This window comes from Penicillium malachiteum (genome assembly GCF_028827825.1).
Source record: "Penicillium malachiteum strain IBT 17515 chromosome Unknown utg000001l:1.0-8184562.0:1.0-8186909.0, whole genome shotgun sequence".
Taxonomy (NCBI): domain Eukaryota; kingdom Fungi; phylum Ascomycota; class Eurotiomycetes; order Eurotiales; family Aspergillaceae; genus Penicillium; species Penicillium malachiteum.
This window is the reverse complement of record NW_026643094.1, coordinates 2169243-2194073: the sequence shown is the minus strand read 5'-3', so window position 1 is coordinate 2194073 and position 24831 is coordinate 2169243. Positions and strand designations below refer to the sequence as shown.

At 46.0% G+C, this 24831-nt stretch overlaps 6 protein-coding genes across 6 annotated transcripts; all 6 read left to right on the top strand.

Moving 5' to 3' along the window:
• Nucleotides 1-4157: 4157 nt before the first annotated feature.
• N7483_000815 (uncharacterized protein) lies at nt 4158-4376 on the top strand (the record flags this gene model as incomplete). Its single annotated transcript, XM_057084253.1, has 1 exon — nt 4158-4376. One exon carries the CDS (start codon nt 4158-4160, stop codon nt 4374-4376), a length of 219 nt encoding a protein of 72 aa, XP_056950402.1.
• Nucleotides 4377-9818: 5442 nt separating this feature from the next.
• On the top strand, nt 9819-11598 carry N7483_000814 (uncharacterized protein; the record flags this gene model as incomplete). The annotated part of the gene is made up of 5 exons (XM_057084252.1): nt 9819-9908; nt 9962-10169; nt 10225-10617; nt 10667-10849; nt 10907-11598. 5 exons carry the CDS (start codon nt 9819-9821, stop codon nt 11596-11598), a joined length of 1566 nt encoding a protein of 521 aa, XP_056950401.1.
• Nucleotides 11599-12351: 753 nt separating this feature from the next.
• On the top strand, nt 12352-12658 carry N7483_000813 (uncharacterized protein; the record flags this gene model as incomplete). Its single annotated transcript, XM_057084251.1, has 2 exons — nt 12352-12432; nt 12533-12658. 2 exons carry the CDS (start codon nt 12352-12354, stop codon nt 12656-12658), a joined length of 207 nt encoding a protein of 68 aa, XP_056950400.1.
• Nucleotides 12659-13009: 351 nt separating this feature from the next.
• N7483_000812 (uncharacterized protein) lies at nt 13010-17570 on the top strand (the record flags this gene model as incomplete). Its single annotated transcript, XM_057084250.1, has 6 exons — nt 13010-13558; nt 13632-13811; nt 13893-14865; nt 14934-15419; nt 15495-16301; nt 16363-17570. The coding sequence occupies 6 exons, from the start codon at nt 13010-13012 to the stop codon at nt 17568-17570; spliced, it is 4203 nt and encodes a 1400-aa protein (XP_056950399.1).
• Nucleotides 17571-18399: 829 nt separating this feature from the next.
• Nucleotides 18400-19743, top strand: N7483_000811 (putative protein N-terminal asparagine amidohydrolase; the record flags this gene model as incomplete). Its single annotated transcript, XM_057084249.1, has 2 exons — nt 18400-18604; nt 18692-19743. The coding sequence occupies 2 exons, from the start codon at nt 18400-18402 to the stop codon at nt 19741-19743; spliced, it is 1257 nt and encodes a 418-aa protein (XP_056950398.1).
• Nucleotides 19744-21537: 1794 nt separating this feature from the next.
• N7483_000810 (basic helix-loop-helix domain-containing protein) lies at nt 21538-22480 on the top strand (the record flags this gene model as incomplete). Its single annotated transcript, XM_057084248.1, has 2 exons — nt 21538-22063; nt 22140-22480. The coding sequence occupies 2 exons, from the start codon at nt 21538-21540 to the stop codon at nt 22478-22480; spliced, it is 867 nt and encodes a 288-aa protein (XP_056950397.1).
• Between the last annotated feature and the right edge of the window lie 2351 nt (nt 22481-24831).

Genomic DNA, 24831 nt, shown 5'->3' with positions numbered 1-24831 from the left:
TCAACGTCTTAAAGTTGATTCCTGGAACTGCATTGGTATTTACTCCATTTTCAAACCCCCTCCCCCACCAAGCTCTTTGCACATGATGTACAAAATGCTACGACCAGATCTGTCCGTACATAGTAACACTACATGATCAGAGAACTGTGGCTTCTATCCAAATACTCCATCCTCTGGAACTAGGAATCCAAATAGCATCTCAGCCAGCCTCAGCCCTTTCCCCTCTTATATCAACCCGTCCGAAATGTTAATCTACCTATAAGGCCTTATTCTTCTATCTGAACATATCTACCCCTCCGAGTTGTGAAGGCAGCCGAGAAACTCGACATGTACATGCCAGTGCCCGATTATGTACCTTACATCCCGCTCTCAAGTGCTGTAGATAGCAAAGGGCAACCAAGTGGAAACCCTCGGTACCGGTGTGGTGATATAAAATCTCGGGATGCCTTGTTGTCATTTACCGGGAAGTCATCACAATCCTTCAAGGGATTAAGTGGATAGAAGGAATGAAGGTACAGCGATAGCGATGAGTTGTAAAACTTCTTTTTTTCGTTTCATCCAGGTATGAACGCTTATTCGTTCAAGTTGAGTATACTATTCATATAACTCCTCTTCGACTTTTCTGGGTGCATATGATCATCCTCTGAAACCAGGACTGCGGGATCGAGATCATGATGCAGCGGGGGCGTTTACTTTCGGAGTGGCTAGAAGAGTTCAAGAAAAAAGTGGGAACTTGAATCGGGATGTAGTCTCCGACGGGATTTGTTTTTCCAAGCGAAGATAATGGATGAAATTTGGTACTTGTGTTTTCTTTTTTGTTTAGAGTGCATTAGGTGGATATGCGAGGGGTGCCTTACATTATTATCGTAGATTTCCTCCGATAGTGGTTAAAGTGGACATGAAATTGTTTCGTCTTATTCTTTTCTTTTCTATGTAGCTATCTCTAATTATTGCTTTTTTGATTTATATATTTCTTTGCTTCGGTTAGACTCTTGGGAGATTGTGTGGATACCACTATATTAGCCTTGGGAGTAGAATAATGAAAACATCATGATGTAGGCACCTGGGACCCTGTATAGGAATCATTTTCCGTATTCCTTGATATTCTCCACACAGATCAAAAGATTACACGGGGTACTTCAATTCTTCCAGCAACTTTACCATGATTCATTTGTCACGATCGCCATTAAGTCCCAATTCTAAGGTAAACTCCCTTCAGATCGACTCAAATGGACCGGGCCTCTCCGGTAATGTGGGCCCCAATTCCGAGGGAATGGTCAATCTATGTCATGGCCATGGGGTCGAGATTCTCGTTTCTTTTTTCTTTTCTTTTTTTTCGAATGTTCTTAAAGCGCTTGGACACATTGTCATGATAGGAGAAGGGATTCTATTGGATTGGCATTGAACATAATTATCCCAAGATAAACCAGGTAATGATAAACCTTGGAAAGCAAAAAAAAGAAAGAAGGCGCAGAGAAGCCAAAGAAGCACAATGACATTGTTTCAGCCACAGAATTTACATCGCTAGATCGGGGAGAGTCCGGGTCTCTTCCAGGGACGATCTTGAGACTCCGTTTCGGGCAATTTGTCCGTCCCTGCATCCCTCGAGGCTGGAGTGCATTGCATTGGTAACAGTCTAAGGAATAGTTTTTCAATAGATGACGGACCATTCATATGTATCATAGGGCTGGAAGTTAAGTCCCCCATTCCAAGATTAGCGGGGATAAGTGAACGAAGTTGGTTACGGGCCGTATTCCCCTCTCAAATCCCTCAAGGTTAATTTGAGGGAAGTAATCCGTGCTCCCGAAAAGAAAGGAGATGGAGGCCAAGTTCTTTTGGGATATCCATTTTTATGCATGCCATGAGGAATCGAGTTCCATTCTAGTGGGTTTCCCAGCTTTGGAGAAGCTTTAGGATGAAATCCCCGGGGAAGTTCCTAGCGTCATTAAAAAGGTTTAGACTATTGACCGATTTGGACTTAGATTATATAGTGCCTAACACGCTAATGTAGGTTGATTGGATGGCATTAAAAGTTCGTATGAAAGCGTCCTGCAAGGATCAATATCGGGTGGAAATGACGCCGGGGGACTGGTCTGTCTCTCCCGAGCTCCATTTAGTCTATCCAGGTATTCGGGATTTGAAGATCCCCTCTCTTCTACTTGGGGGTTTAGAAGGATTTTATGAACATTTAAACGATTCAGATATCCCATTTGGGTTACTGGTTGGTACTTTGCGTATTACTAGTAAAGAGAACATGAATCGTGCAGGAAATGACGCTATGATCATGTGCTTCTCACCTTGGGCAATCAATATCGAGGAAAATACGACAAATGCATTGTGTCATAGCTTTGTGTACTACATGGTTAACTTTATATGCAATTGATTCAATAACTATATCATTCTAATAGAAAAACACATGGCATTGGCACCCGGTATATTGATTATGCACATCATAGCCACGTTTCTGAAACAGAGAAAGAAAAAGGGGTCTAAGAGGATTCAAATTCCTTCAAGCAAGGGCGAAATTTGATTTTGGTTTCCCACACTATTTGGAGGCGAGACCCAAGCGAGTTGGAGTCGGGGTGATCACTGGAGCCTCGACTCCACCACAATGGTTAACCAAGTGGGACTTTACTATGCAACCACACTCTTGGAATTCCAGGTCGATCACGAAAAACAATTCAAACTCAAAAGGCTGGCTGAAAACAATTTAAAACTGATAAAAGCAAAAGAAAGTACAAATGTAATTCGCAAAATTTCCGCTTTTTGTCTAATATGAGCAAGTGTCACGGTCTTATCCACGAGGCCTTGTGTGCTCTGTGCGTTCTAAAGGTTGTGTTTTCCGCTATCCGCAACACCCGCCAGTACTTGATTACTTAGTACCTTGGAAACTGTCATAATTGATATAGATAATAAGAATACATTGCAGGTCATGGATCCATTACTTATCGAGGTGCAGGGCGCTTGCGAATCAGGGGCAAATTAATCTAGACTGCAGAACTTGGCTGTTGCATGTTCAATCCTGTACTAGTAACTAAGCTAAGCCTTCAGAGATTTGCAACTTGAATTCTGCAACATTGAACTCTACAATACGAGGAAAGTAACCTCCTAGTGGATGCTATGAGCTAGTAAGGATTCCTAAGTGCTTGCAGTAGGGCTGCACCAAGCTGAGGCCACCTAATGGGCCACCTAATGGGCCACCTAATGGACCACCTAATGGAAATGGCGTGCGGGCCGGTCCAGAATGGAGTTAGGAAAAATTTCCTGCAGTAATCACTTTGCTTTTGAACCTTCAAAGAGAATCTAGCAGCAATTATTGAACTTGGCCCAACTTAAATGGACGTTAATGTAGCAGTAGTTTGGTAAAAAGAAAACATTTGAAACTTCGATGTTTGTCATATCAAAGCTAGAGTTACTACGGAGTACTCCGAGTCCGTACCCTATGGAGAGTCCATCAATGCATCTAGAGCCAACCATTGGTTGCTTCACCTGTCATGGATCTGCAGCTTTCCACTACTTTTCTTACTAGAGTAGGATTACGGACGCCGGAGTATACATCCACTAGAAGTTTGACTGGTAACCCCTGAAGGGGTGAGATATTGCAGACGCCACTTTCCTTCACACATTTTCCCTAGGTTATTTTTGGCAGTACCAATGCATCGGAATATCCCCTTGAGAACAGGATTAAATGTCAAACTTGGAACAATTCAAATGTTAGAACCAAAACAGCTTGAAACATCAGCTAAATCCTTAATCTACTTCGTATCATTGATCGTATATCAAAGGTCTGATAAAAAAAAGATCACGGGGTCTAAAATAATCGGAAAATCCCCCAACATCCCAAATCCCAAAAGTCTTCCTTTGTGCCTGGACTCCATGATTGCCAGATTCTCCTAATTACCGGGATTCAAGTGGATCCTCTAGACCAAAACAGGGGGGGATTTGACAGCTTTAGCGTGACCGGACCGTAATCCCCGGACCGCCCCCGCCAGCCACTGACTTTGGATTGGCGGGGAACCAAGTTCTGGGCCCTTGGTACATATTCAAAGCGAGAACGAGATGTGAACCAATCAAACATCCATCTCGGATTGGTTAAAACAAAAGTACCCGTCCTTTTTGTCCTCTCTCTCAGGCCAGATGACTCCAAAAAAAGCCTCATGAACTCTCCTGTCAATCCCCCCCCTGGAGCTCTCCCCGATGCACCAACCCAAATTCGTCCAGAGGATTTGTGCATGACGACATACCACCTGGCTGTAGGTCCGATGGGCGTTCGATCGATGTATGTCATTGCACGATCGGATGAGCGGCTCCCCGGCTCTGTTCTCTCCGCTGCGTTAGTCGTATGCCTTCCTGGGCCGCCTACTGACGCCTACTGACTGACCCGAGAAATCAAATAGAGTACGGAAGCGATGATCCTGATAATCATGGAGGATACGAGAGTTGATCCCTTCGCTTCGCATCACTATTTTACAGTTTCAGGCCCTTAGCATTTGCTCTTTTTGCTCTTGAAGGCAATAATGGCTTCGGATCTAGACGCACAGTTGCCTGTACTTTTGAATACCCTCATTTCAGAACTAGAAACGACGGTCTCGATCACAAACTGACTACACATTTTGCATTCCAAATCGAATCCCTCTTCTCGATCGATACGAAGGCATCATAGACTTTGACAGGATCTTTTTTACAGAATGCCACAGTAGAAATAATTGACAATAATCATAAAGCGAAAGCGAGCCTTCAGCGATCACGACAAAGTACGAAGTGAAGATGTTTTCCTTCTATACAACATTTGAACTTTTAGTAGCGGTGAACCTGAATCAAAGTACGGACTACGGAGTACTACAGTGAACAAAACAATTCTAGACGTAAAGCGCCCGGGCACAGACAGATTCTCATGCAGATCAAGGAAGGATTACAATCACCAACCCCCATTCAGACCATCGTGCAGTTCATCATGATCTGAACTTGAACCTCGACGGCAACACACGGGAAGGATGTAAAACTACTCGATTTCTCCCCCACCTTCATCCTCAAAGGGAAAGTGAGAGTGGAGGAACGGGTACACACTCCCGCTGTCACATTTCAGTCCTTCCAGCCTAGACAACGCCTTCAAATCAAAAAAGGCACAGTTTCAGGGTAATTGCATCAAACTCATCTACCGAACAGCTCCGGGTGGCTTTTTAGTTCCTCGGATCAGTAAATCTGACATCCTACACGCTAGTACTCCATTAGCGGTGTCAGCTTACATGTATTGGCATCGGAGAAATAATCGCACTGTCCATACTTTATCATAGGCCTAAAGCCGAGACTACAAGTAAAACAGTCTCCTTTTGTTTGCTACCTGGATAGCAACTGAAACAACTAAAAAGAATATGAACCAGGGGGAGGCAAAAAAAAAAATTTCAAATTTGAAGTTGAAGAAACAACCCCTCCACCCCACTCCTTGTTTCGTCGGGATCTTGTTCAAGATGTGTTGGATGATTCTAAAGGGTTCTAAGAAAAAGATGAAAAATCTGAAAAATCTGAATCACCTTATCTCAAATGGGCCAGGGGCGGCAGTAAGAACAGGGAAATCCCTGTAGATTGGGGGTTGAATCTGCATCTCAATCTGAATTTGGGTATGTTTGCACTATCTGATTACATACCCCGTTAGATTAGCCTATAAAATCAAGTTCAAGCTTAAGAGCTGGGATACCTGTGGCGGAGATTCCGACTCCTAAGCTGAAAATAGCTTTTGCTTGAGCCACGTTGTGGCTCGTGGTCTGAGCTGTGAACAGGGATGTGACAGGCAGACTTGCATTTGTCTTTACCAATCAGATTGTAGAATTGAAAGATTTCTATCCAAGTTGTTGTTGGGGGCTTGATTCACCTGTCAAGTAAAAAGTCTAGACCCTGCAACTACAACATGGTCCGTACTCTGATGTACGCCGTTGATTTAATTTTGGGTTCGGATTTATTGATTTCGGGGGTTTTATTTTTTTTATTTTTTCAAATGTTTATTTTATTACTTGTTTTAGGGAACTTTTTTGAATTCTCGCTCTCGCTACTCGGTTTTTCACTGGGGCCGTTCTACCGACGGGAGTAACGGGCAGCCCGATTTCGCATAGGTGGGGAGGGACAAAGGAACTCTCAAACCAAAAAGCAAATACTTCCCGTTGACAGGTGAGTGATCAAGAGAGGGGCAAAATAACAAACAAAGACTTCCGACAAACCCCTTGCAAAGTGATGAGATAGTGGGTATAGCTTCGGCGCGGCTTGTGAAGCCGTTACTACTAGTGTGAGGTTTTTGACGCCCCGAGATTCAATTACATCGGAGTAGCGATTACAACTAGGATTAATGACAAATAACGGTCAAAAGTACACACAGGAAGCTTCTAAGCTTTGCTTCTCTTTGTGTCGCAACCTAATTTTGACAGGGGTTGACAAGATGATCTTTCTTTTTTAGTCGTCGTCATAGTGTCATTCCTTATGTAGCGGGAATAAGTACTAGATTCTGGCAGATAACCGAAATGACGAAATAAAGTAATAAAATAATGGAAAAAAAGAAATTACTTGAAGACAAGAAACAAAAGAAAATTCTCCCATTTTTATTTTATTTTTGATTTAAATTTAGATCAAACACCGCGCAGGTACACTATGCGTGCAGAATGCAACTCACATCCTCCGATCTGGTGCATATCTTCCAAGGTTTAGGTACCGTTGCCTTCAAATTCCACGGCACGGGAGATGAGCAAAGATGACAGTAGCTTGGAAAAACTGTTCCTTCCCCCTGGGTAAGCTCTACTACAAGCACAGACCAAAAAGACTGAGTCAATAGGGAATTAAAAGAGATGAGAATTAAATTATTTTCCAAGTTCAAATGTTTGAAGTGGATACTTAAGTGGAGATCAAGACGAGTAATTGGGAACTTTTAACAAAGAGACCTTGAGATCAAAAGTACAGCGCTTAACCAATGATGGTATCATTAGTCGACCCATTTTTACAATTTTGCGGCCAATGGGTATGGGTCGGATGATCGCATCTCACTCCGTATCATGACAGATGCCCAGGTGATCGAAAGGTTCGTCAACTTGGCTCGATTTGTGTTAGAACGATGAGGCGCCTCCAATGTACGCGGCTAGAATAGGTCAATGATTCTTGGCCCGATAATCCTGATGCATTGATGTTATTATGAGTAATAACCTCTCCCTATTCTAAAAAAGTATTTATTCTTATTCATCTTATTTGGCGAGATTTGAGGTCTGATCTCAGGGGTCTCGTTCAAATGTTCATCTTTAACTGAATCCGAGGTTAAGAGTATATCATATCCTAGTTTGTAAATACTGTAGTACCCCGCGAACTCCTGTCAGATTTCAAGATTCCCTTGGTCCTGGGAAAGGGAGATCGACGGAGAAAAGCCGAAACAGAAATCAAGATAAATAAGATAAAAAAAAAGATAACAAATAGGGAAACAAAGAGTCGTGATGTCAACTGGATCCCGAGTGGTTAAACGCCCGGCGAGTCATCCTTCGATATAACCCAGGACCCAGGATAATGGGCCACGCACAAGCCGCACCTTGATAGGTTCATTAGAATGTATGGAGAGGCAAAAAGACCGGGGTTGGTAACATTTGAAAGCATCTACTTTCGCTTATTGGATGAAGAGGCCCCTGCAACTAGCGCCGGGGCACATTACCCTTGAGATCCGGCAAGATCCATACAACTTGTAATAGGTTTACTTAAATACGATTGACACGCCTAGTCCCTTAACCTTATTGGTTAGAGGCTGGTTATTTCTCGTATTATCATATATTATAATACGAGACATCTGGATAATCTTGGAAGTTCCTGACGACGAATCTGCAGTACTAGTTTTCCCATAGTACCTAGGTACGGAGTACGGAACCTCCGACAAACATTGAAGCTGAAGTTGATCTGATCTGCATTGTACCTTAAGAATAGAACCCACACGTACAGCGTGGATTATGGAGCCTAGACGCAAGGTTGGGCTTGCACAAAGTTATAACCATTTTAAACCATTTTGAAGAGTACTGATTATTGGCGTAGATGGTGCGACCAGGGTTAAATGAGTTATTCCACACGTTGATTCATCGATATCACCCAAACAAAGAATGTTACCCTGGTTCAACGTGGATCCGGCGCTTCATCCCGCTCGGGTGGCCGAAAAGCCAGGTAGAGGGAAACGGTACTTCGTTCAAAGTGATAGAGAACATAGCAATTCAGTTGCCTCGCACTGAATCTTTTTTTTTTTTTTTTTGGGGAAAATTTGGCAGATCCATTCCGGACATTAGGTACATTTGACAGCCATGACATCTCGGGAGGGGAGTACGGAGTAGTGGGGGAAAATAGAGAGATGGATCGATAATCGACACAGCTCAATATCTCTTTTAGGGATTGCCCCGACACTAAAATAGAGGTGGATACTGTCAAGAAAAAAAGATTCAAATAAAAAATCAATGCTCCAAGTGTTAGCGATCTACATAAATAGTAGAGCAGGGATGCTAGATCGGGATATCCATCCAAATGTACACTAAAAAGGTACTAATTAACTTACTACTGCAAGCCTGCTCTCCGCCAATCTGCATCTTGCATAGCGCGATCAGAAAAGTGAGAAATTCAAAAAATAAAATAAAAAATAATCAAAATATGAATTTGTCTTTATTTTAATTAATTAAAATAAATCCTAAATAATAAAAATCCAACCGGTGATCCCCCCCACGGCTTTTGATGGCTTTCAGGGATTATCCATGCTCAATGTGGCACAGTGTTTGATTCTCTGGGGGCTTGACTTCCCCCCAAAAAAAAAAGAAATGAAAATAAAATAGAATAGAATATTAAAAAATATTAATTCAGAATTAAAAATTGGATAAAATAGAAAAATAAGAAATCTTGAATTAAATGAATTAAATAATAATAAAAAATGCAAAGAAGACGTACTTTTTCGAACCAACAGATCCGACCATCGATGCACACCAGAAACTGAAATAGTCCTGCACTGCTCCCCTCTGTAGACTTTCATTTTTTGGTTAATTTAAACACCCTGCTCTTCCTCCCCAAAGAATTCCAAAAAAAAACTTCTTCTACTCTTTCAAAGGAATTCTTATGTTCCATCTATTCTAAATCTCGACCCCACCAGACCGTTCCTTGGTTCATAGGTCCATCAAGATATTGTGTATACAACTAGTCCATCCCCGTCCGTGTCACCATCCCTCACCATCTGGGAACCCTGGGAACACAACACGAGTGGAGTTCATCCCTCTCGTTCCTGCATTCGAGCCGTCGGTTGCCAACAGCGACTTGATTCTGCAGTCTCCCCTCACATACTCCACGCCATTGAAAGGATATCCGTTTCTAGTTTCGACATCAAGTGAGTTTATATCCTGCACAAGATATCCTTGGTCCTATCTACAATAGCTTGGCTTGAACCGTTTATGGGCATCCTCGAGTCCTACCGCTACCCGGCGGGGCACGGGGATGATACCGCTCCGTTGGACATCGACAGTCTGTCGAGAGCGTTCTTAAACGGCTTCATACTGGCTGCAGTATACTTTAGAAACTTGAGAACGGCGGGCTAACTATATGGCCTAGTTCAGTATCCACAAAACTGCAATTGTGACTTCCTAAAGCTATTCAGCTCCCATTGAAAGCGGAAACTATTCGAACTTTGGTTCTATAAAAGCCCCATTCCGAGTACATTTTCGACCGTCTCAACATCTTTCATCTTCCTTCCGATTTTTATATACTATCCGGGTCTTTGGTTTTGATATTTTTGGAATTTCTCGGCAACATCGCTTGATCATTTGTCTTTACTATACACAATGGTTTATGCGAAACCTCATTCGTCAGGCGCCATGAAACGGTCTGCCTCTGCCCTCCAGGAAGGGCCTCTCGGATGGGATGCTGCTCCGGTTGGTCTCCACTACTGCAAATTGCCTTTAACCTTTTACTAATATCACCTCAGCACATGATGACTCCCATTCAGTCAACATTCCGTCTGCCATACACACACTACGCTATGATCTACCTCGACAACGAGGGCAAAGTCAAGGTCGATGAATCGGCTTCTATTCTAGACCAGCGCTCGACTTTATTCACTCCCGAAGTTCGCCAAAACTTTCTAGAAATCCTTGGCGAGAAAATGAGTTTGCAACGATCCGGTGCTGCTCGCCGTATGTTCATGACCTTGCTCTCATCTTGAGAGAATATCAACTGACATACAATCAGGAACTTTAAATGCGTCACCACGTCGGGTTCGACGCCGCCGCGGCAATGCTGCTGGTGCCTCTGTTGCTGATAACCGATACGATGATGGCTCAGATAGTGATGACTACCCCGGAAGCGGTGCTGATATGGTTCCTCTCCGTGTTGGAGATACCCAGAAGGTGATTTCATACTACGAGGGAGCTCTCAAGCACTTCCAACAACTTAACTGCCGCATGGTTGCCAAGGCATTCATCAAGTTCATTGAGCCTCGCAAACAAGTAAGACACCCTTACAATGGAGGCAAGCCCCCAGCTGGCTCTGCCCCTGGCGCCACTGGCGACCCAGAAAAGACCAAGCCTGAGTGGTGGCCTCCCGGTGTTATGCACAAGGAGCCCGACCACCTGCGAAAAGAGTGTATGTTCATTCCTATCTCCTTTAATGGATAATTTACTGACCGGCATAGATCGCATTGAGCTTCTGCTCCACATCATTCGCAAGCTTGGCGGATTTGGCATTACTGCCGAAAAGCTCAAGGATGTCGCTGGCGACACCAAGCGTAGCCTCAAGGACCCAAGCCATGTGGATATTATCTATGAGATTCTTCGTGTAAGAAAGATGGAGGAGCGATTCGAGCGCGGTGAAGTTGGTATGTACAAACCATTCTTCTGTTTTCCCCGATTACATTTACTAATATTTTCTCAAGATGCCAACATGGTAGTATTTGTTCAAAATCGTGGACCTAGCCCCAAGGGTGATGGTGACGGCGAAGGAGATGACGAAGAAGACTCCAAAGACAATATAATAATCGAGGCCCCCGAGCCTGTCGAAGATGGTCTTATGACCCCCACATCCTCCATCGAGCAATCTGCTGCTTCATTGACAACACCAATCGATACTCTCCCTATGACTAGTGCTCGTTCTCTACCTGGCAGCTTTTCCATGCCCGAGCCACTTAGCTTCGATGCCAGCCGACAAGATCGCCCCTACTATGCCACCCCTCCTCACTACACAGACTCATTCTCTCAACCAATGCTCAGCACACCCGTGAGCGCCGAGATGATAAGCCCCCACGAAGTCTCAGTCTTTGACTATTCCGCCCCTCCTTCATTCACATCAAGCCCAGAGCAGCAGCGCCCACCTTATGACACCTGGGGCCCTCCCACATTCCGCCAGGACATTTTCAGCCCAGTAGGCTACAGCACCGCCCCATCCAGCCAGGGTATCCCTCCTCCCACAATGTACCCCATGCCTATGGCCTCACCAGCCCACATGCACGACATGTGCCATCATCACCATGTCCACCCTCCCTTGGAATCTATGGGCGGACGAAGCCTTCCCTTCCGCACAGGCTCTCTAGGTCACCCCCACGGCCTGCCAATTTCTCACCCTGCTTAAATTCAACGGATGGGCTGGACCCGGTTGATAGGCGCATTGCAATGATTTGAAGAAGCTATTTGGGCTTCGAATGAATATATGACTGATGGCTCTGAACATCATATGAAGCACTCAGCATAGAGGGGCTTTAGCAAGGGAGTTATCTTTTATTGTGAATAAAAAAACGGATGGTGTCGATACATGGGGAATATCGCAGATATGGTTTGGGAATTGTGTTTTCTGTTTTTCTTTTTTTTCTTTCTCTCCTACTGAAAATATCTTGGTCGGGTTTTCATTTTTGGTTCTTTGGTGATTCTTACTTTCCGGTCTTTCGTTTTTACCTTCTTCTACACTTATTATTTGTTACCTTCTTGACTCTCGCTAATACTCTTGACTTTTTTTCGTTATTTTCATGTACATGTTTCTTTTTTCAACCTCAACATGTATGCGCTTTGGGGATATGTGGATAAACAATTACTTGGTAGATAGTACTCAATATGAAAATACTCAATCTCAACATTGGTCAATACTAGCTACTTTTAAAAGAAACTGGACATCTGAAGTACTTCTACTCCAAACTTGCGTTATCTCAAAAAACTTCGAATATTCAAGCCACCAGTTGGGTTAGTCAGGATCTATTGCGATTCACGACCATTTGACCTTCAGGGCTTGAAGCTAGCTATGGTGGTCGTTAGTAGAAGGCAACTGGAGACCTAAGCGCCTCTCACTGGTGCGAGCAAGCGCGGGTGCCGCTCACTGACCGCGCGGCTAATAATGGACCCGTTCCGTCTTCGTGGAAGCTCGCGTGAAATAGCAAGCATTACCTCGACACCAACTACTCAGCTCTACAGATTGGTATGTCTGCTTGTTTCATGCTGAATTGCATTATTTCGTGCCGCGAAACATTCTTTGTACCCTCGTCAAGTCTCATGCTTACAAGATATCTCTTTGACAGCACCTTCTTTCATCGGAGCCGGCCAGCCTCCGTCGCACCCCATCGCAATCGATCATCCAACGCCGTCGCCTGTTGAATGGGCACAATCTCAAGACTACCGGCCTAGGGACTTATTCCTACTTCTAGAAGTGACTAGAAGTAAGGGGTAATCAAAAGGTACCCTCTCCAAAACCCAGCCGCTGAATCAACCCTACCTCTCCGTACTGAATGAATGCCACCCCGTTCCTTCGATAGTGAATGGCCGCCGGACAGCATCAATTCACAACCTAGACTGCCGTCTTATTTCTCGCCTGGTGTTAATTTCGATCTACAGACTTTTCCAACTCTTCGTCATCCTTGACACTCTTTCCCCCATAACCTGAAAGTTTGCGCCCGAACCGACCCTGAATTCATCTCAATCGAAGGAATACCAACAGTGTCGAGTACGGAACTGGCTGGCTGAGGTTTGAGTGTTCTTCTCCGCGGAGAGCGGACAAGATGGCGACCCCATTCAACCCGTTTGGTGGACGCGGCCAGAGAGGAGCAACTATCTCTGCGCCTACGTCTAGCCGTGGACGTGGAGTACCATCTGGAAGAGGAGCTCCGGCCCACCGAGGCACTCAATTCCAGCCACGAGGTTCTCTATCCAGCATACCCAGAGGAACAACTAGTACCAGTCGAGCACGAGGATTACCGCAACCTCGAGGACGTGGCCGCGGTCGCGCTCGGGGCTCTGTAGCTCCCCCACACGCAGGCGCGTCGCACCCAGGAACTACAGAAAGCCATGCTCAACCCCAAGCCACCGCATCTCATTTCAACCAAGTCAATGAAAAAAAGCCGTCTCCCAACCCCTTTGGAGGGTTTAACACCGAGCCCAAACCGTCGATTTCGGGTTTCTCAAAGGTGCCCGTTTCGCAGACGTCCTCGTTCAACCCACAGACTGCCCCATTCAATCCCCAAAATGCAAAAAAGCAAAATGGGACAATCGATCTCGACACTGAAATGGAGCCGTCAGCTGCAAAGAAGCTTGATATACGCTACGAACAGGTCAGCAGAGTCCTTGCCTACCGAAGCTCCCCACTTGCGGTCCTTCGAGTTCATTATCTAATCGACTTGACAGCTTAAACTCGATCGAGCAAAGCAACGACTTCTAGCCATTCGAGATGGCCAGATGGCTGACCCTCAGAAGCCAACGTCACTTAACAATGCTATCACGCCCGTCGGCACCTGCGACACGATGTGCCCTGATTTCGAAAGGGTTGAGCGTATCGTTCAAAAGATGGTTGACAAGAGCGAAAAGGTATCTGCACTCTATCCTCTAAAGTTTTCTCTTACTATGTCAGTTCACCTGTGACCCACTAACACTTCACCCTGAAACTAGTCTCTGGACCCGGTAAAAGGTACTCTCGAAACCGTTGAGCTTAAAATGCTGAAACGGTTCCGACGTTCCGCCGCTGGCTACGACGAGCAGCTACCTTCTGATATCCGTACTCCCAACGCGTTGCTTCAGACCACTAACTATCTCATCCGTCACATCCTTGGTGGTAATGAGCCATTGGGAATCATACACAAATTTGTGTGGGACCGCACACGGTCCGTTCGCAACGATTTCTCCGTTCAGCAGCTTACACAGGAAAGCGATGTCAAGATTGCCGTGACTTGTCTGGAAAGAATAGCCCGGTTCCACATCATCTCTCATCATATCTTGTCTAGCCCGGAAAACGAAGAGCCATTCGAACATCATCAAGAGCGTGAGCAATTGAACAACACTATGCTTTCCTTGATGTATTACTACGATGACAACCGAGGTCGTATTGATTTCCCAAACGAGGATGAATTCCGCGCTTACCACATCATTCTTTCTATCCACGATCAACGACCTGACCTTGAGGCTCGTGTGTCGAGATGGCCTACTTCGCTTTTGACATCGCCTCGTGTGAAGGTCGCTCTGGATCTTTATGCAGCTGCTTGCAATACATGGGAGCCACAGGCAACCTTGGATGTGCGACGAACAAATGCTATCGCACAGGGATTCTATGCTCGCTTTTTCAACATCATCAATTCGCCAAGTGTGTCTTACTTGATGGCCTGTGTTGCTGAAATCTACTTCATTGATGTTCGCAAAACGGCACTCCGCAGCATCTGGAATGGATACTGGAGACCCCCGTCCAAGTCCAATCCAGACCAGATGCAAAGTACTCGCAAAGAGGAATGGATGATGTCGGATCTAACAAACATCTTGCATTTTGATAATGACGAACAAACTGTGGAATTCTGCCAGCAGCAAAACCTGCCAGTAGGAGAGAGTATCTATGGCAAATACTTGAACTGGAATTTCAGGGGGCCACAAAACAGTATGTCCTGTTCCCAACATACTTCGGATTCATCGTCAATGGTTTAGAGTTACTAACTGTTCAAATAGTATTCCCGTCTGGAGGGCGCGAGCACACATACTCAGAGTCGTGCGTGGAGTTCAAGCGAGCTGGACGAAGCTTGATTGCGGTGATTCTGGGTATGAGCGTGCAAGAAGCAGCCAGAACGAGCATGATCGACAAATTCGAACTGCACGCACGCCAAGAACCCTCGTCTCGTACCGCAACTGGAGTGATGGATAATAATATGGACATGGAGGTTGTCCCTACGACAGAGCCTGAAAATCCCACGTTCATTTCAGACCAACTCGTGGACTCTTCTGCCTCGAGCACTCCGAATCCCTTCCAGAACGCATTCTCTACCGGGAATAACTCTCCTCTTGGCTCGACTCAAATACCAAGTGTCCAGCCAAGCATGCCTACCTCACAACCTTCAAATCTGTTTCAACCCTCTCAGTCTCCTAATCCTTTCGCCTCCATGTTTCCTGCAAGCACTGAAACTAACAAACCCGTGGCAACGCCGACTCCTCCACCCAGTTCGTCGATCATGCAACAAACTTCGTTGCCTGGATCAGGCCCACAATCTCCATTCTCATTTCCCAAACAAACAGAGCCCTCTCCTGATATTAAAGAGGCTAGCTTTCTAGCTACCTTCACACCTCAGCCTGTGCCTGCTCCATTGTTTCAGACCACAAAGCCATTGTTTCCTTCAACAGAGACAAAAGACACCAGTACACAAGAGGCTCCTTCACAGGCGTCTGGTTTCAAGCCAGCTTCGCCGTTTAATTTTTCGGCCCCAACCCCTGCGCAAACCTCAACACCAACAACAACTCCAACCCCAACTCCAAGCACTCATTTCTTCCCAACCCAAAGCACTTCAGCTCAATCCTCACAATCTCTGTTTCAACCCTCGCCAGTTCAAAAGACATCCCCAAGTCTATTCCAGCCTGCCCAGCCTAAGGAGCAGCCTAAGGAGCAACCCTTGACAGCCTCCAGTCTCTTTCCCTCTGCACCACCGACAACAACCTCACCTTTCAGTACCTCGACATCTGGGGACCCAGCTGCCACGCCTCCTTCAATTTTCACGCCGCCTCCAGCTGCTATGCCACCTCCAGCTCAACCTACCAACTCCATGTTCCAATTTCCAGCCCCTTCTGTGCCGGCAAAAGAACAGGCTAAGGAATCGAACATCTTCTCGCAATCTGAAAGCAAGCCGGCCTTCGCCTTCTCTCAACCCGTATTTGCGAAGCCACCAGTTGAGAGTTCTGCTCAAAGCCAGAGCCATGTGTCTATGGGGACGACGACTGAGACCAGTCAGCAAGGCCTCAACCAACCTACTCCTTCCTTCTCTGCTTCCTTACCGGCTGCTGAACCTTCTAAATCTTCTGGAAAGCAACCGTGGCAAGATGGACCACTCAGTAAGTTGCGCCCCTCTCAGCTAATTTGCCTGCATGACTAACTGAATTACCTTTGAAATAGTGGATGAAACAGAAGAGGATAGGCAAGCTGCTTGGCGCAGACTTCTTGGGCGCGTTTCGGAAAAGCATGAACGTCAGAAGCGCCAATCCCTGATCAAGGAACGAGAGAATGAAATCACTGGTCACCAACCACCTGAAGAAGGATCTCATCACCAAGAATCCGTACAAGGATCTCCTAAAAAAAGAGCCTGGAGAGAGTCGTTTGGGTCAGTGGGACGAGAGATGAAACAGCTCAAGGTATCTGATTTGGTGCCCATATCCTCGTCCAATGGCAGTGCCTCTACTATTGACGACACCACCAAGGCACCCACCAAGGCACCTGCTGAGGAACCCGCGAAGTTCCCCGATGAAGAGGCACTCGATTGGTATCTGGGACCTCGGAAGACACAGGCGAGGACACTTGATGACTTTCTCAAAGAAGGGATTTTATCTCCTGGTATGAAATTTGATGAAGCACTTGATGAGCTATCAAAAAAGGGCCATGTTCGTCAGAAACCGACTGAGGAAGAGCTCGACAGAATATGCGACCAGCATATCGACGAAGATGGTGTTTTTAGAATTGGCAGATACTCTCTGGAACACGCACCATGGAACGACCCTGTCGAGCAACAAAAATTCCTGGAGCGCCAAAGGAGAATGCGCGCTGAAATTCAGGAGCGCGAGCGAAAAGAGTTCGAGGACTACATGAGGAAAGCCAAAGAGGCACGTGAGCTCTACGAATCAGGATCAATCCTCGATCCGGACTTCTCTACACTTCCCGACTACCTAACAGATCCAAAACTTTTCCGAAACAAGGATAGTCCTGATCTTCGTTATGTCAGACCATGGAATGCCACCTGGGAGGACTTCCGCACCGAAAACTGGGTCGCTGATGACGAGGAGTATGATTACACTACCTCGCTAGGTCGAGCCTTGGCCTTCACGGATAAGACTGTGCGCCGTGTTCGTGCTTACTATGATGAACGTTGCCCTGGCTGGGATGCTGAATGGAATCCAAACCGTCGTCCTAACCGAAAGTTCAATATGAGCAGAATGCGCCACAACGCCTCAATCAAAGAGCCGCTGCTTTCTGAGAGTCTGAGACCCGTCACGAGCCAGAACCCATTTACTCAGAGTCTCAAATCTTCGACTAGCCAAAGCTCGTTTTCTCAGAGTGAGGTTCAGCAGTCGCCGCCCGGCCAAGATCCGTTCGTTGAGGATCAAAAGTAACCACGTCATGGAGTCGGTGGTGAAATCGGTATCTCATGGTGAAAATGTTATGAAATCCCAAGTTTTTAAAACAGATTTCTCTTTTGCATAGTTTATGGCGTTTGCTAAGATGAAACTTCTCTTTTCTTCATGTATTATTATCCATTTCAAGGTGTTGGAGAGTATCTGTAGCAAATACCCGTTTCTATTGATTTCGAATTTCTAGCCCTTGCTTATCGTGTGTACATGATTAATTAGGCCTATCCCAATCGTTTTAGTATCATATCCATGGATAGAATCTGCCAGAAGGAATGTAATCCTGCTTACGAGGGCTTAGCACAAGGCTGCCCCGGGGGCCAGGTGCATGATTCGGACGATCCATAAGGCGCAAGATATCCATGGATACTACATGTTGTAGTAGGTAGTCTAGGTAGTTGGTACCTGTGCTCGCTCAATTAGAAACTTGCAGCATAAGACTAATCGGAAACCCAGATATTCGTTTCCAATTTCATTCAAAATATGCTTAACTCTTTCATCTCTATCAATATTGATCTCAATATGTTATTCACGTGACATACTGTGCAGGGATCATAGTCGACGTCAGCGGGGAGTTGCCTGCGGCATGGTCCACTCTGCCGATACGTACTCCCGTTGGAGCCTTCGTCAGGGCCCAGGTATAAGACAGGGGCCCAATCTCTGCATGGCATTCATATCACTTCCCTGGAAACAATATACGATCAAGTTGTGTTTGAAATCCCAGCTATCCCAGGTTCCACGAGCTGGCAATTACCTCTCATCCAATCAGTTCATCCACCCGTTGAGAAAATTCTCAAGATCCCCTTGCTTGAACATGCGCATTGCAACACTTCAATTCGCGCCGAAATTGGGCGATGTCGAAGGTAATATTCGACGTGCGAATGAGATCCTTGCTAGAGGCAAGACCATTTCATCCTATCCTCGTGGGACCTTGAATTCTGTATTCGGCACTTGTCTTTCAGCCGACATTGAACAGTTGAGACCTGATGTTTTGGTTTTGCCTGAGTTGGCGCTAACTGGTAAGTTTATGGTCATCCTTGATATACTTGGATTAGATTCTCGTTTTTACACTGAAAATTATCATGTGCTAACAATATCCCCTTCAGGCTACAACTTTCCATCAGCAGAGGCTATTAAACCATTTCTTGAGCCTGCAGGGACAGGCCCCAGTGCGGAATGGGCGCGTGAGACTGCAAAGCGTCTAAACTGCAAAGTCTGTATTGGGTATCCGGAGATTGAAACTCTCAAAGATGGCGACACTGAGTCGACGAAATACTACAACTCTCTTCTCATAGTCAACGAGCATGGAGAGGTCCTTCAGAACTACCGCAAGTGCTTCCTGTATTTCACCGATGAGACCTGGGCTGCAGAAGGAAATGTGGAGCGGGGGTTCCACGAGCTTGAGTTCCGTTCGCGGGATGCACAGCGTGAATCCGCTACTGCAGCGACCGATCTCGTGGGCAATATTCGCCGAGAGGGAAATGCAGATGCAAGCGAGGTCAGGCAAAAGGAGAATGATGTACATGTAAGGCCGGATGCATTAAGTTCCGAGCAAGAGCCACTATCATACCAGGGAAAAGTGGCGACATCATTCGGGATTTGTATGGATATCAATCCTTACAAATTCGAAGCCCCCTTCACAGCCTTCGAGTTCGCCTCCCGTGTCTTTGACTCGCGTTCTCAGCTTGTGATTCTCTCCATGGCATGGCTAACCATGCACGACCGCGCCGCCTTGGCCGCTTTGAAGGACAACCCAGATATGGAAACATTCAATTACTGGCTACAACGGTTCATGCCCCTCATGGAGAAAGAGATGCAGCATGCAAGAAATGTGGATGAGAAGGATGGGGAGGCAAGATCCCCGTCCACTCAGCTGAGACAGAAACCGAAACAGGTGGTGATCGTCTTCGCTAATCGATCCGGCGAGGAGCCGGCGGCAGATGATACCAAGCCACCGGCGTTATATGCGGGGACCAGCACCGTTCTTACGGTGACGCAACGGGCCGGGTCCGAGTCACGGGAGGGAGTACAAGCGGAGAATCAGATGGAGGTGAAGATCCTCTGCTGGGATCAACTTGGTGCGCAAGAAGAAGGTATTTGTTTCGCGGATACTACGGCAGATCCGAAAATGGTGTTTGGTATTCGTCGTGTGAAGTGAGACACTCCGAGACGAAACGCGTCAGTGGAAATAAGGAGGTTTTGTCTATGTGGGGTGGTTTTCCTACAACTTACTAGTATGACCTTTTAGTTGCAGGGTGATTGTACTTATGAAACGGATTCTTCTGTAGACTAATAAAGCGGGGGATTAGACCAGTAGAATTCTTTGGATTTTTTATTCATGTCCATACAGAATCATACTACACCACCAGCTTTGAGTTGACTGAATCCATGATGGTTTGATTTGATTCGATTTTCTTCACTTTTTTTAATTCTTCTTCCCACCCTCCAGATATCTATACTCTGTAGATCCTTTTTCCTGGATGATCGAAAGATCGCCTTTTTTTCTGCAAAACACATCCACTTTAAATTTGGGGGTCTTATGACCAGGCGATCCTTTACATACAACATTGAACTAAATAGTCAAAGGTCTAGCCCCAGTGCAACCCCAGGATCCACCAGGGAAGATGAAACATGTGATAGGTCAAATGTGGAGAACCAGGAAGATATCAATGATCCCAAAGATACAACTTACAAAAAGTTAAGAAACAAGATCAAAAACTGGGAAATTCCACCTCACGTTAAAATGTACCTTGCTTATCGTTGTCTATACTTCAATCCCGAAATAGTGCACTTTCCTTTACCTAATCCGGTAATAAAATGGTCCGTGCCCGATGATTACACGTGATGGTATAGCTGATTAACCAATTAGATGATCAGATCTCGAAGTGTGTGTGAGGGGCACGGGACTATTGCACATGACAGAGTGATGTTGACAAGATAGAAAGTTGAAGAATAAGGGAAGATCAGTAAATAGTAAATAAGTAAGAAAAAGAAAATATGTGGGAATCAAAAATAGTTCATATAATGAGAAAGTAGATAGAGGCTGCGGGCATAATTCTAACCACTGTTACCTATTGTTTTATGATAAAGTCAGGTGATCTCAGACTGTTGCGCTTTTGGTCATCTTGCGTCTCCGTACCCACTCTTCTCCTCTTCCCATCCACGTGAGTTCACCTCGACTCGACGAATCCTCAAATTCGCGTCCCTTTACAAATTAAATCGGCTTTTTCGAGCTGATTGGTATTTCAAACTTCTCCCCTAGGATTCATCAATCCCGACTTCATATCCCTGAAATTTGGGGTCTTTTTCTTGAAGTTCGCATATCGCGAACAACGTGACTTGGTTCTTGTTATTGTCCGTGGCAGGTGACTTCCTGTCAGGTGATAAAAGAGGATCATCCAAGGTAACAAATCTCTACTATCTCTTTCCCTTCTCCCGTCCCTTATTCCAACCTCACCGGGTCACGTTATGAAGTCATCAAGACCTATCTCAACGTTGATTCCTATCCCTTGCCTGATTCCAACCACCGGTCGCCCACAGCCATGACGCGCCTGTGATATCTTCGCGTCGCCTTTATGGCGTGCGACAGAGCCTCAAAAAAGAATATATGAGCCGTCATGTGCCTGCCGATGGGTCAACGCGACATATTTGATGGCTATACCCCTTATCCACGATGGCTTGAATTGATCCTGACGACCCGTTGAACATCCCGTTCTTACGGTCGCGTCGGCTTCACGCGTTTCTTATTTTCTACTACTCAAGAGAGTGATGATCCATCCTCTCGGGGTCAGAAAATTCGCCTAGCCATTTCCTTCACTAGATCAACACTTCAATGACCTCCCTGATTGCTGTACTCACTTTATGTGTCCCGAGTCATTTGTCTTGTGCTTGATCTTTTTCCTTCCCCTCTTCCGATGACTAACCCTCCCACGTTAGGCTTTCCTCGATTATCATGTCTGATCCATCCATGAACAGCCCCGATAGCCACGTCCACAAACGCAAGCGTGAGGATTCCGACGACTTGGGCCACGACCCGACCCGCCTGAATCGTTCTTCTCACGGCAGTAACGGCAGCATGGGTGATAACCAGCACAACTTCGGGCACTCGCTCAACTACGAGCACGGCCTGCCCAACACCGGCTCCGAGCTCAACATTGACCAGCAAATTCTTCAGCACGTTGGTCCTCAGAATGGTCTCTCCGACGATAATGCTCTTACCGCCAACGCTAAGGCTGCTCTTGCTGCGCATGCGCCTCAGCACAAGTACCCGCCACCTCCTGATGCGGCCTTCGACGCCAACAACTTGACCTCTGGCTTGAACTTTGGCGATGATATGGGACAGCCCATGGGACCTACCCATGGCCACAACTCTACTGCTGCCGCTGTGTATGCTGCTCGCGAGGCTCAGAGCATGAACCAGAAGCCTACTGTCGGCTCCCCTGAGTGGCACCAGATCCGCAAGAACAACCACAAGGAAGGTTAGTTTTAAACCTACAAACCACCCTTGGAAAACCTCGTCAAATATTTTCTTATCTAACCTAAAAACTCTTTCAGTTGAGCGACGCCGTCGTGAGGCCATCAACGAAGGTATTAACCAGATCGCTCGTCTGGTCCCTAACTGCGACAAGAACAAGGGTGCAATCCTACAGCGCGCCATCGAATACATCGTCCAACTTCAGGATGACCGCAAGAACATCGAGTCCCGTTTTGAGGCGCAGGGCCTTACCCTTAATCACGCCATCAGTGAACTCACTGCCACTAACACCAAGTGGAAGGCTGAGATTAACCGTCGTAGCGACCTTGGCGCTAAGTGGCTTCACCGTTGCCGCGAGGCTGGCCTCGACTTTGATGACTTCGACGATACCAAGGACTTCGAACCCCTGAGCCTGGAGTAGATTCTCTGTTTTTTAGTGCAATAAATCATGCCCATTTGGCAAATCATACCTGTGCGGTGATTCATGCCTGTGCGGTGGGGTTAATGCCTATACGGTGGTCTATATCTATGTGGTGATTCATACCTATGCGGTGATTCATGCCTGTGCGGTGATTCACATCTGTGTGGTGATTCATGCCTGTGCGGCGGTCTATGCCTGTGTGGTAATATCAGTGTGGTGTTTTCGGTGTTCCTTGGTTTTCTTTTTTTTCTCTTTGGTGTTCTTCAATGTGATACGACGGCTAGGATTTTGTACATACCCTCATTGTCCTTCTTCTTTTTCTGCTTTTCTCGTCCCGTTAGGAGGAACCAATTTCTTTTCATCTTCCCTTTTCCTTTTCCCTTTTCCACTCTTGATCCTGGTTCGTCTGCAACTCTCACACTCTCGATCAATTCTGACCTTGATAGTTCCTATACCATAGTGCCACCACTGGCACTAGGTTTGGGCTTCTTTTTCTCTTTATTTGCTGTTACTCTCTTCTCCTCATTTATTATGCATTTAGTTATCCTGCAGATGATGGACTTTTTTTTGTTTATTTTCGTCTATTAATACTAGGTGGTTCGGCGAAATTTAGGCTGGGTTGGGTCTGATTTGACTGGAGGCCAAGTGGGTATAATATAACTTCAAGCTGAACAATACCAGAACTTTTTTCAAAATGTTTACGCCAACCTTGGGTCTACTCGAGTCCTACTAGTAGGATTATAAACTTGAAGGTAGTGGTACATCTTATCCAATCACATTGATGCAGGCAAACTCCAGGGATTCAATGTTGTGCCTGTAACAGTCAAGCTGTGTTACCTGAAAGAGCCCCACCAGAAGCTTGACTTTGTTTACTCCCGAAACTACCTTTCGACAACCATGTTATGCCTACTATTGACATATAAGAACAATATGGCTTAGGTCTATTCCAATGCAGGTCATATGAGTGCGGGGTAACATGGAGGGGTCGATATTACATCCTCAGCCGCACGGAAGACGCTAGCCACTTGTCAGGCCTTGACAACCTGACTGCCCAAGTGGTGCACCATGCTACTTACATACCAAGCGCAGACAAAACTGACCAGTTGGGCCATACTCCAGAGCTTAAGCCGGATATTTCGATCCGAGTCTATTTCACAAAGTCAACGTTCCCAAGGTCTTGAAGGGCCTTGAACACGGGTGGGGCTTGTACACGGACCACAGCTACTATCCCAGTCGCCATGGCACAAACGCAAATAGTGTTTCAAGGTCAAAACGATGGATCTCAGATTGGAGTGAATCATGGAGATTTTCATTCTCACTCATCTGGTGGGTTGAAGTCAAGAACGCCAAGTTGACCACTGGCGCTAACGTGCACATATTATGTCGTCCCAAATCAGATCCCTCAGAAGCGACGTTGAACCAGGCGTGCCTCCATGATCTTGCAACTACAAATCCACGTCACGACAAGGACCGCATCGAGGACATTAAAGGTGGCTTGCTGAAGGACTCTTACGCATGGATTCTGGACAACAGTGAATTCAAGGAATGGCGCGACTCCATGGAAGTGCACCTTCTATGGATCAAGGGCGACCCGGGGAAAGGGAAAACAATGCTGCTATGCGGTATTATTGATCATTTGACCGAATCTTCACCAGCAAATGTCGCATATTTCTTCTGCCAGGCGTCCGATGCACGCATAAACAGTGCGACGTCAGTTCTGCGGGGGTTGATGTATCTACTTGTTGAAAAACAACCCTCGCTTCTCTCGCATGTGAGACAGGAGTATGATAAGATGGGAAAGAGACTTTTCCAAGATGCTAATTCCTGGCAAGCTTTGTCCAAGATCTTGACAGCGATTCTGGAAGATCAACGCCTGCAACCTACGTTTCTATTCATCGATGCGCTGGACGAATGTGTCGGGGACTTACATCCCCTTCTGGATCTTATTTGCCGGATGTCATCTTGCTACCCGCATGTCAAATGGATAGTTACCAGCCGCAACTGGCCTGAGATTGAGGAGAGCCTTCAAGATGCTCCTGGAACCAAACTTTGTCTCGAATTGAATGAATCATCCATTTCAGATGCCGTCGAAAGATACATTCAACATAAAGTCCTTCATTTGGCTCGGATTAAGAAGTATGGCAGCAAAATAGGTGATCAGGTTCGACAAAAACTCTCGGAAAAATCATAAGGCACATTTCTCTGGGTCGCTTTAGCTTGTCAGGAGCTCAGCAAACCCTCAACAACGCGATGGCGAACGCTATCAGTTTTGAATACTTTGCCTCGTGGTCTTTATGGCCTTTACCGAAGAATGATAAAACATATCACAGCCTCCGAAGATGCGACACTTT